At 36.6% G+C, this 12,588-nt stretch overlaps 1 protein-coding gene across 1 annotated transcript in view; it reads right to left on the bottom strand.

The window, feature by feature from the left end:
- Positions 1-12,588, bottom strand: part of NUP54 (nucleoporin 54kDa) — a 33,509-nt gene that overhangs the window by 1,790 nt on the left and 19,131 nt on the right. The window contains exons 9-11 of the mRNA XM_010838142.1: positions 5,609-5,716; positions 1,425-1,544; positions 1,008-1,118 (exon numbers count right to left, since the gene is read on the bottom strand). Of these exons, the coding sequence (XP_010836444.1) occupies positions 1,008-1,118; positions 1,425-1,544; positions 5,609-5,716 (339 nt within the window). The remainder of the gene's footprint in view (positions 1-1,007; positions 1,119-1,424; positions 1,545-5,608; positions 5,717-12,588) is intronic.

Raw genomic sequence — 12,588 nt, 5'->3', positions numbered from 1 at the left:
GACATGAGTTTGGGTAAACTCTGGGAGTTGGTGATGGACAGGGAGGCCTGGCATGCTGCAGTCCATGGGTCACAAAGAATTGGACACGACTGAGCGACTGAACTGAACTGATAACTTTTTGAGAACCCAAGAGCCAAACTAGTTTTTAGTTGCATAAAACAGCAATATTCATTCTAAAGCACATAATAAAATTAGATAAATAAGGACATTTATAACTACCTAAAATCCTCAGGCCATGCCAATTAGTCCTATCTAATATGTTCCACAAAGTTTGCCATCTTAATATTTTTAGTTGCTGAATGGATGAACAGCTTTCATTAAACCAATCTGTATTTATACTAATGAAAGTAAGCTAGAGTAGTACTTCCTAATGTTTTCATAGAAGTGAGCCTTAGACAAGTGGTCTGAGGTCTTGGCTCCTGTAGCCTCCACCCAGGTCCCCTGAGGGCTGATGGGATCAGTAACCCTCCCTTCAGCAACTACCATTCTACTCTTGGGTACACCATATGAATGGAATCCTACAACTTTTGTCCTTTCAAATAACCGGCTTATTTCACGTAATGTCTTCAAAGTTCATCCATGATGTGTGTGTGTGTATTAACTGCCTGCCTTTTTAAGGCTAATACTCCATTGTATACATATACCATATTTTGTCTACTTATCCATCTGTTGACACCTGGATTGCTTCCACTTTGGCTACTGTGAATGATGCTTCTATGAACATGGGCATGCAAATATCTGAGTCACTACGTTCAATTCTTACAGGTACATTCCCAGAAGTAGGATTGAGGGACTATACTACAATTCTGTATTTAATATTTTAAGGAAGCATTTTTCACAGTGCCTGTGTATATCATTTTACATTGCCACTAGCAATGCACGACAGTTCCATTTTCTTTACATCCTCTAAACGTGTTATTTTCTGGAGGGTGTTTTGTTTTGGATAATAGCCATCCTTATGGACGTGAATTCACCTTTTAAAAAGTGCACTCCAGTGGAAAACTTACCTGCTTGATTTCTCGTAACAGATCTGCGTCTATGTAATATCTTTCTTCAGATCTGACTGCTCCAAAGTGATTCTGCATCCTGATTTGGGACATCAGTTCATTTAGTCGGCCCTTAAAAATAATACTGAGTTGAATTATAACTGCTCACAACAGCAACCATTTCTAAGAGAATGTTTTAAAAGGATGGATACTACTATAATTAAAGGCATTTCAATTCTCCTTTTGTACTTCGTTTGAAACATTAATACAATCATACAATTAATACATGCCCAGTATATCATGATTAAGAGTCTACTTTAGAAAGCAAGTTTTAATTAAAAAGAACATGTACTTAATAAAGAACATGTACTTGGTCTTTTTGAAGACCAAGTAACATTTCTGAGCCACCTGAAACAAATTCTAGCTTTATGGTCTTACCTTAAACTGAGTAGGGGCATTTAGTTCACCCTGAATTGTATCTAGCTGAACTCGCAACTGCTCTTCATCAGCTTGGATGGCATACCCACTCTTCCTCTGAATTTCCTGTTTGATTAGGACCTACACAAAGAAAGCCCAACAATAACAATAGAATTATCTCTCTTCATTTATGCAGGTAATTTTATTACACATCAACTGTTGAAAGAAATTAGCTAAATACAATAGTTAGAATCATAACAGTTCAAGATTTGAATTGTTTGCCCATTCTTATTAGGCAAGTTACATGAATTTTAATGACCACATGATTTTCATGATTAGCCAATAATTAAGCATTCTTATATCGAGGGGGATATATAGTTTCTAGTTTTGACACTCTGAACAATGCTATAATAGTTTTGTGTGTGTATATAATATCTTTATTTACTGGTATAGACTGCCATGAATTCAAGATTGCTGGGTTTAAAGGTAGGTGTGTTCAGTCTTCAGAAGCTGCTAAATTGCTTTCCCAAATATCCTAGCAACTTATGTATTCATAAGACACACATAAGACTACCCTTTTCCACACATTTATGTCAGCAATAGGTAATGACGTTTAAAGTTTTTCCAGTCTGATGAGTACTAAAGCATCACGCGATTTTTCTTTTTTAAAAATCTGCATCCTCTTGATTGTTTTTTCTTTCTTGGCCACTTGGCTTCTGGGATCAGTTCGGTTCTTAGTTCCTTGACCAGGGATTGAACCCAGACTCCCTGCAGTGGAATTGGGGAGCTTTAACCACTGGACCACCAGGGGATTCCACCCCCACCTTGAATGTTGAAGGACCATCTTCCACCAGGTAAGAACTACTCCACATCTGCCCTTCTGTGAATTGCCTTTACACATTTGCCTGTATTTCAGCTGGGGTTTTAGGGGTCAAAATGTAGCACTTCTTTGTAAGATACAAATATTTACAACGAAAATCAGTGCTGTTTCCAAATTCACAATTTTCTTTTTCTAAAATCACTTGACTACTAACAAATGGCTTCTGTTTTCTTTTGCTATACAAAATTTTTGTTAGTCAATTTTGTTTTACAGTTTCTGGTTTTCTGGCTACATGTCTCTTCAATCCCTAGGTTGTTCATGTAGCTTCATAAATTTCTTAAGAGTTAAGTCTTTAATACCCCTTGTTTTTGTATATGGGCTTCCCTGGTGGCTCAGATGGTAAAGAATCTGCCTGCAGTGCGGGAGACCGGGGTTTGATCCCTGGGTTGGGAAGATCCCTTGGAGGACAGCGTGGCAATCCACTCCAGTATTCTTACCTGGAGAATCCCCGAGGACAGAAGAACCTGGAGCTAACTGGTACATGGTGTGATACAGTGGTCAAATTTTCCAGATGGATAGACAATTACTAGCATTATTAACTAAACCCAATGAATTGAAATACCAGCTTTTTCATATTAAGATACAATGTGCATCTATTTCTGGATTCTCTATTCTGTTCTGTGGATCTTTATGTCTAATCTTACACCAAGCCCATGTTAATTTGATTATAAGAACTTGAAATAGTTTCTAAAATTTGATAAAGCAAGTCCGCTACACTATTTCTTGTTTGTTTTCCTGAATCTATTCTCAAAAGTTACCCTTACTTATGTACTGAAAGATTTTAATCAGTTTGTTTAAAGCTGTAATTCACTCTTAAAATTTATAAAGTAGATATTTTCTTATCTAAGAATATGGTTTAATCTATCTGTGAAAACTTTAATTCAGATTGTATATCTTCCTCACAAATTTATTCCTAAGTATTTTACAGTTTTTTCATGATAATGAATGGAATACTCTTATTTCCTTTAATAGTATAAAGAAACACTGATTTCTAAAACACTTAACACTGATTTAGTATAAAGAAACACTAAAAATCTCATATTTAGCCATCTTACCACATTAATTCTATTATTTATTTCCTTGGGTTTTCTAGATACAGTCATATCATCAGCAAAGAGATAATCTCTTTTCATTGTTTTATACTAGTTTAATTACCCTGCTTATTTACAAAAACTTACATATTTTCCTTCCATGTGTTGCTAGGATAAATTATGTTCATAGATCCTGTTATAGAACCAACCGTCCATTCCTGAAATTAACCTTAGTCAAAGTATATTCCTTTAAGAAAAAAATTACATTCCTTTAGAATTTGATAATAGCTGGATTCTCTTATATTTTACTTAGGTTTTCTGCACTTGTTTTCTTTGGTCAGATTTACTGAGTTATAATCCACATACAACAAAATTCACCCTTTTTAGGAGTACAGTTCTATGTATTTAGATGAACACAGGTTACCCATCACCACAATCAAGATATAGAACATTTCTATCACCCAAAAAGTTCCCTCCTGCTCCTTGTAGTCTCCTCTCCTTTACTGCCGCTCCTAGCAACTACTGATCTATTACATACCTGTCGCTGTGCCTTTTTCATGATATCAGATAAATGGAATTATATATAGCCTTTCAGTCTGGTTTATCTTACTTAGCATAATCTGCACCTCTATTAGAATTATCTGTTTATAAATTTTTATTTGGGGGTACTAAAAGCTGATGTAAAATGCTGCAGCTGCTCTGGAAAAATAATTTGGTTATTGAAAAGGTTGAACACAGAGGTACACATTACCAAGCAATTGCCAACCTTGGTTTATGTATCCCAAGAGAAACAAAAGCATATATCCACATAAACACTTGTACATAAGTGTTAATAGTAACATTCAGAATAGCCAAAAAAGTTTAAACAACCAAAATGTTCATAGATTGATGAAGAGATAAAATCTGTTAATCATACAATGAAATATTTATTCAGCAATAAAAAGGAAGTACTGTTACATGCTACAACATGAATGAACACTGAAAATATTCTGAGAAAGCCAGTCAAAAAATACCACATATTTTATGATTTCATTTACAAGAAGTGTTCAAAAATAGGCAAATCCATAAAAATGCAAAGTTGTTGCCTACAGCTAGGGGGTTTAGGATGAAATGGGGAGTTGCTGCTTATGGGTATGGTGTTTTTTTAAATTTAGAGTGATGCAAATGTTGTAAAACTTGATTGTGGTGATGGTTGTACAAAGTTGTGAATATACTAAAAATAAAATAGGTGAATTGTATGGTATATGAATTATATCTTAAACTGTTAAAAAAAACAGCTATATTTTTCTTTTTGTCTGAAATAAAGTAACTTTAGAATTAGCTCATTAATGTTTAGACAAATGAATCTACTTGACCTTTGTGCTTTTTCCGCTGTTGGATCTTTAATAACTTTCCCAATTGCTTCTACGGTGTTTGTCTATTTAAGATGATTTTTCTGTAGGTCAATTTAAATAATTTCCATTTTGCTAGAAAATCATCTAACATCTAAATTTATTGCCCTGAATTCCACTGTAGTATTTTCTTATTTTCTTGTGTATGTATGTGGTATTATCTCCTTTCTTACTTCTAATTTTTCTTTTCTGTCTTTAGGCTCATGAGATGAGTCTTTTTTTCCTTCTTCAGATTCATATTTAGCCATTTTAATGGTCTTTTTAAAGAAACAGCTCTTCAACTTATTCTGCTATGATTGTTTTCTGCTTCAATCATTCCACATCATCTTTATTTCCCTCTTACTGGTTCCTTTTGGCTTATCTTGATAATATTTTTCCTTGAGTACTAAGTTCTCTATTTTTTGCATCTTGTATCTTTAAAAAATGAAGTTTTTTAAGGCTATAAATTTTCATCCAAATTTCTGCTATATAATGTTTGTTTTCATGATAATTTCAATTTCATGATAAATTTCAAGTTGGTATTCATTCTTTTATTTCCTTGTTAATTTGCAAGTCTTGTGTTGCTTTTCATTCATTAATGGTTATACTCGCTATTTTTATGAAAACTAGATATTAATGATCTGATGCATATTTTTGCTATATCATAAAAGATGATTCATTTTCTCACTGCTTTCCTCCTACCCTCTCAATAAAATGCAAGTTTTAGAATATTTTCACTTTCTTCACCCAATCCTCTCCAGAGATCTAACCTCAGAGTTCTAAGTTTTAATGAGAAAGTTTGGTACTTTCAGACTATTATTATTTCCTTTTAGTATTTTTTTTTCTATTGCAAAAATCCATATTTAGCACTTCCATCATGTATATAGTCTTATAAATGTTGAAAAAAAAAATCCAAATCACTACCTGTAAAGTTCTGTGGGAAAGGTCCATAAGTTTCCTCTTGTATTGTGCAATTTTGGCCATGGTTGTAGTTTGATTCTTCTGTAATTCACCAATATCTTCAGATATTATCTGTTTAAAACAATTTTTTAAGGTAAATAAAGTATCACAACTATTAAGTTTACTACACGCAAAAGATGAGCCTGAGATTCATCTCTCAAAATATAAACTCCTTTAAATCTACTTTTGTATTTCTTCCACTTTTGTACATCCAGAAGTTAAAACGTACCATTCAAAAATTTCTTTAGAGCTCCAGGAACTTCAGTGATGAGGCAAAGTGTATAGAATAATAAAACATATTCTTCCGAAGTAACTAAGGAATTTGAATACTATGGAACAGAGCCAACAACCAGGCCATGAAAGTATAAAAGTTAAGATCTATAAAGTGACATGCAGGAGCCTTAAGAGACAATTAAATCTAACTACTTGAAGAAAGTATAGTATACACTATGCTTAGTCGCTCAGTCGTGTCCGACTGTTTGCGACCCTATGGACTGTAGCCCGCCAGGCACCTCTGTCCATGGGGATTCTCCAGGCAAGCATACTGGAGTGGGTTGCCATGCCCTCCTCCAGGGCATCTTCCCAACCCAGGGACCAAACCCAAGTTTCCTGCATTGCAGGTGGCTTCTTTACCGTCTGAGCCACCAAGGAAGCCCTGTATAGTATATGGTCCAATAGTAATTTTAACAGAATACTATGGAGAGATAGGCTCAGAGTGGAGGGAGAAAGGAAGGATATTAATTACACAACTGAGACATTTTTATGTCTCTGCAGATATTTAATTTGTTCTTTGCTTGGCCTAAAATCCTACTGTTCTACCTTATCTTAACCTTACAGAATTAGTTAAAATCCTAGTTCATTAAAGATTCCTGATCAAAATTAACCCCATTATGATTGTTCCTATCATAATTAATCATTCTGTGACACTGGCTTATATTGAGATGTTATAAGTAAGAGTGTAAGAAGATTGTACAAGACATATTTTAGCATGTTTACCTACACATGTCACCTTTTAAGGAAACTTCAATGCCAGGCCATGTTGAAGGGACACAATTAGGTGACCAAATTTTATGTAACCCAGGCACCCTCTCCATCCCAATTTTGAAAAGTTTGCAGGGCTTCTAGACAACAAGAGTAATTATTATTCTATAGCAGCAATAGTAAGAAAAAATAGAAATGTTACCACTCACAGTATTTATTGACAAACACTAAAACAATCTAGAAATTAACCAAGAAAAAATGCCTACGATTTTTAAAATTTATTTTAAAACTATTAACAAAAGACACAGGAGACTTCAATGAGAAAAGGAACATGTTCATGATGGAATAACTTAATATTACTAAGATTCAATTACATATTTAATGCAATTCCAACTAAAATTCTAGCATTCTGACAAACTCAATTCTAAAACTGTTATAGAAGGATGAAGATCCATAAAGAGCTTTAAAAGTGTGAAAAGAACAAAGGCTGGAGATTCACTCTACCACATATCTTTAAAATATACTGCAAAGCTGTAAGAGTAAAAAAAATGTGAAACTGATTTAAGAACAGACTATATCACATATATATGGAAACTTGGTTTGGTAAATGCTTTGATAAATCATTGAGGAAAGTATCTGTGTTTTGTGGATAACACTGGAAAAAATAAGCTACTATTTAGAGAAAGTTCATATCATATAGTATATATAAAGTGAATTCCATGAGGACAGAAGACTCAACTGTGAAAGGTTAAACTCTACAATAATAGAAAAAAACCTGCAGACTCTAAAGACCTTGGATGAGGAATGATTTCTTAAGAAAATTCCCCCAAAATAAGACACAAGGCCAAAAAAAACAATGGCTATCATTACATTAAAATTAAGATTTTCATAAACAAGACCCTACTTATCACACAGGGAACTACATTTAATATCCTGCAATACACCAAAATGGAAAAGAATATGAAAAAGAATATATATATAAATATGTATTAAAAAAACTGAATCACTTTGCTGTACAGGAGAAATTAACACAGCATTGTAAATAACAACAAAATAAAAGTCTTCAACTATGGACACTACAGACAGAATTAGCAGAGAAATAAGAAGAGTAGGAGATTTTCAAATGTTAGACGATGGGATTAAAATCTGGAATAAAAGATGAACTCCTGAAATTCAAAAAGAAAAGATATGCAGTCCATCAGAAAAACAGGCAAACAATATGAACAATTTTGATCTAGGCGAATGACTAGATACATGCCGCTTTCTCTTTCCTGTTGAAGATAGATGTAAAATGAACAGAATGCATGGGCAACCATCTGAGGACTCTGAATTTGAAGTACCACTGAACTAGCGGTGAGTTTACCGTAATTTTGCCCTCAGTTTGGTTTCAACACAGCCCAAAACCTAGAAGTGGGCATCATGCTGATAACTCCAAGAAAACCTATTACTCTGGTGCAAGGAGATACATTATGGTATACAGAGAAGAGTTTCTCACTGTTAACACTAGTAATTTGGGCCAGATAATTCAGTGGTACTGTTCTGTACACTGTAGGATGTTTATCAGAATCCTGGCTTCTACCTGCTAGATAACTGTAGCACACACCACCATCACGACCACAACCACCACCCTCGCCCAGCTGTAACAACCGAACAAGTGTCTGGATACTGCCAAATCTGTCCCGGGGGACAAAATCATCACCACACACCCCAATAAGATCTACACTCAACCAATTACTAAAACAAATAATAGGTGAAATGACAATAAATTAAAAACAGAATACTAAAAAATGTCCAAATAACCCAGAAGAAAACAAAAAAGAGGAAAGAGAGGAAAGAAAAACAGAGCGAACAGTTAACAGTAAGATTGCAGGCCTAAATCTAAATTTTATGCTACCTACAAAAAACTTACTTCAAACATGATAAAGGTAAGTTAAAAGGATGGAAAAGATACAAAATCACTAGTCAAAAGAAAGCTAGAGTGGCTTTATGTGATATCAGAGAAAGCTGACTTCCAAGCAAAGATAATTGCTAAGCATAAAGAGGAACATTATGGTGTATGCCAAGAAAATATAACAATCCTAGATACATATGTACCTAACAGCAAACCTGAAAGGAGAAAAAGACAAATCCATAACTACAGCCAGAGACTTCAACTGTCCTCTTAAAATAGAACTTGTAGGGCTTCCCTGGTGGTTCAGTGGTTAAGAATCCACTTGCCAATGCAGGAGACATGGGTTTGATCCCACATTCCACGGAGTGACCACGACTGTGCCCACAACTGTTAAGCCTGTGCACCACAAACGAAGCCACTGCAATGAGAAGCCCACATACCGCAAAGCTAGAGCAGCCCTCGCTCTCTGCAACTGGAAAAGGCCAACTGTTAAGCCTGTGCACCACAAACGAAGCCACTGCAATGAGAAGCCCACATACCGCAAAGCTAGAGCAGCCCTCGCTCTCTGCAACTGGAAAAGGCCAACTGTTAAGCCTGTGCACCACAAACGAAGCCACTGCAATGAGAAGCCCACATACCGCAAAGCTAGAGCAGCCCTCGCTCTCTGCAACTGGAAAAGGCCAACTGTTAAGCCTGTGCACCACAAACGAAGCCACTGCAATGAGAAGCCCACATACCGCAAAGCTAGAGCAGCCCTCGCTCTCTGCAACTGGAAAAGGCCAACTGTTAAGCCTGTGCACCACAAACGAAGCCACTGCAATGAGAAGCCCACATACCGCAAAGCTAGAGCAGCCCTCGCTCTCTGCAACTGGAAAAGGCCATGTAGCAGTGAAGACTCGGCACAACCAAAAATAAACAAATTAATTAAAAAAAATAAACAATCAGTAGAAAAATCAACAAGAACTTAGAAGAACTGAGCAATCTATCAAACGGATCTCACTGACACCAACAGAAGACTCCAAGAACAGCAGAACACACATTCTTTTCATAGGCCTATTGATTAAAACCTTTACAAAGTTAAAAGAACTGAAATCATAACAAAAGTTCTCTGACCATAACAGAGTTAGACTAGATAACAACAGAATAAAAGGAAAATCTCCAAACACTTAAACCACAATAGTCAAATAGAACCATCAAAGGAAATAAAAAATATGGCACCTCCCTGGTGGTCCAATGGTTAAGACTCCGAGCTCCCAATGCAGGGGGCCTGGGTTCGATCCCTGGTCAGGGAACTAGGTCCCACATGATGCAACTAAGAGTTCACATGCCACAACTAAAGATCACACGCGCCTCAAGGAAGATGAACGATCCCGTGTGCCGCAAGTGGGGCCCGACACAGACAAATTTAAAAAAAATTTTAATGAATCAAAGATGACAAATACAACATTATCAAAATTTGGGGGATTCAGGTAAAGCAGTACTTAGAAGAAAATTAATAGCATCAAATGCCTTTATTAGAAGTCTCAATACCCTAAGCTGCTACCTTAAGAGACTAGAAAAAGAAGAGAAAAATAAACCCAAAGCAAGTAGAATAAAGGAAATGGTTAAGAGCCAAAATTTATAAAACTGTAAACAGAAAACTAGAAAAAAAGTAAAACCAAGAACTTGCTCTTCGAAAAGATCAATAAAATTGACAAACTTCTAGTAAAACTGACAAAAATAAGCACAAATAATAGCTTCTTTGTCCTTACTTTCAAGAACTTTGGTCACACCCCATTTATAGTACTATGCACAACTCATTTTAAAAGTGATGCCAATAAATTCAGTGTACCTAGTCTAAGATAATCAGTCTGATTTCTGGTGTTGACCATAGGGTGATGTCCATGTGTAGAGTCTTCTCTTGTGTTGTTGGAAGAGGGTGTTTGCTATGACCAGTGCGTTCTGGCAACTCTATTAATAGTCTTTGCCCTGCTTCATTCCATATTCCAAGGCCAAATTTGCCTGTTACTCCAGGTGTTTCTTGACTTCCTACTTTTGCATTCCAGTCCCCTATAATGAAAAGGACATCTTTTTTGACTGTTAGTTCTAATAGGTCTTGTAGGTCTTCATAGAACTGTTCAGCTTCTTCAGAGTTACTGGTTGGGGCATAGACTTGGATCACCGTGATACTGAATGGTTTGCCTTGGAAACGAACAGAGATCATTCTGTTGTTTTTGAGATTGCATCCAAGTACTGCATTTCGGACTCTTTTGTTGACCATGATGGCTACTCCATTTCTTCTAAGGGATTTCCACCCACAGTAGTAGATATAATGGTCATCTGAGTTAAATTCACCCATTCCAGTCCATTTGAGTTCGCTGATTTCTAGTATGTCAACGTTCACTCTTGCCATCTCCTGTTTGACCACTTCCAATTTGCCTTGATTCATGGACCTAACATTCCAGGTTCCTATGCAATATTGCTCTTTACAGCATTGGACCTTGCTTCTATCACCAGTCACATCCACAACTGGATATGTTTTTGCTTTGGCTCCATCCATTCATTCTTTCTGGAGTTATTTCTCCACTGATCTCCAGTAGTATATTGGGCACCTACTGACCTGGAGTTCCTCTTTCAGTATACTATCATTTTGCCTTTTCATACTGTTCATGGGGTTCTCAAGGCAAGAATACTAAAGTGGTTTGCCATTCCCTTCTCCAGCCAAAGATGGAGAAGCTCTATACAGTCAGCAAAAACAAGACTGGGAGCTGACTGTGGCTCAGATCATGAACTCCTTGTCGCCAAATTCAGACTTAAATTGAAGAAAGTAGGGAAAACCACTAGACCATTTAGGTATGACCTAAATCAAATCCCTTATGATTATACAGTGGAAGTCAGAAATAGATTTAAGGCACTAGATCTGATACACAGAGTGCCTGATGAACTGTGGATGGAGGTTCGTGACACTGTACAGGAGACAGGGACCAAGACCATCTCCATGGAAAAGAAATGCGAAAAAGCAAAATGGCTGTCTGAGGAGGCCTTACAAATAGCTATGAAATGAAGAGAAGCAGAAAGCAAAGGAGAAAAGGAAAGATATTCCCATTTGCATGCAGAGTTCCAAAGGATAGCAAGGAGAGAGAAGCAGAGTTCCAAAGAATAGCAAGGAGAGAGAAGAAAGCCTTCCTCAGGGATCAATCCAAAGATATAGAGGAAAACAACAGAATGGGAAAGACTAGAGATCTCTTCAAGAAAATCACAGATACCAAGGGAACATTTCATGCAAAGATGGGCTCGATAAAGGACAGAAATGGTATGGGCCTAACAGAAGCAGAAGATATTAAGAAGAGGTGGCAAGAATACACAGAAGAACTGTACAAAAAAGATCTTCACGGCCCAGATAATCATGACGGTATGATCATTCACCTGGAGCCAGACATCCTGGAATGTGAAGTCAAGTGGGCCTTAGAAAGCATCACTACGAGCAAAGCTGGTGGAGGTGATGGAATTCTAGTTGAGCTATTTCAAATCCTGAAAGATGATGCTGTGAAAGTGCTGCACTCAATATGCCAGCAAATTTGCAAAACTAGCAGTGGCCACAGGACTGGAAAAGGTCACTTTTCATTCCAATCCCAAAGAAAGGCAATGCCAAAGAATGCTCAAACCACCGCACAATTGCACTCATCTCACACACTAGTCAAGTAATGCTCAAAATTCTCCAAGCCAGGCTTCAGCAATACGTGAACCGTGAACTTCCAGATGTTCGAGCTGGTTTTAGAAAAGGCAGAGAACCAGAGATCAAATTGCCAACATCTGCTGGATCATGGAAAAAGCAAAAGAGTTCCAGAAAAACATCTATTTCTGCTTTATTGACTACGCCAAAGCCTTTGTGTGGATCACAATAAACTGTGGAAAATTCTGAAAGAGATGGGAATACCAGACCACCTGACCTCCCTCTTGAGAAATTTGTATGCAGGTCAGGAAGCAACAGTTACAACTGGACATGGAACAACAGACTGGTTCCAAATAGGAAAAGGAGCACGTCAAGGTTGTATATTGTCACCCTGCTTATTTAACTTATACGCAGAGTACA

The sequence above is a fragment of the Bison bison genome, unplaced genomic scaffold (genome assembly GCF_000754665.1).
Source record: "Bison bison bison isolate TAMUID 2011002044 unplaced genomic scaffold, Bison_UMD1.0 scf7180017864092, whole genome shotgun sequence".
NCBI lineage: Eukaryota > Metazoa > Chordata > Mammalia > Artiodactyla > Bovidae > Bison > Bison bison.
The sequence above is the reverse complement of the archived record's forward strand: the minus strand, read 5'-3'. Positions and strand labels throughout refer to the sequence as shown.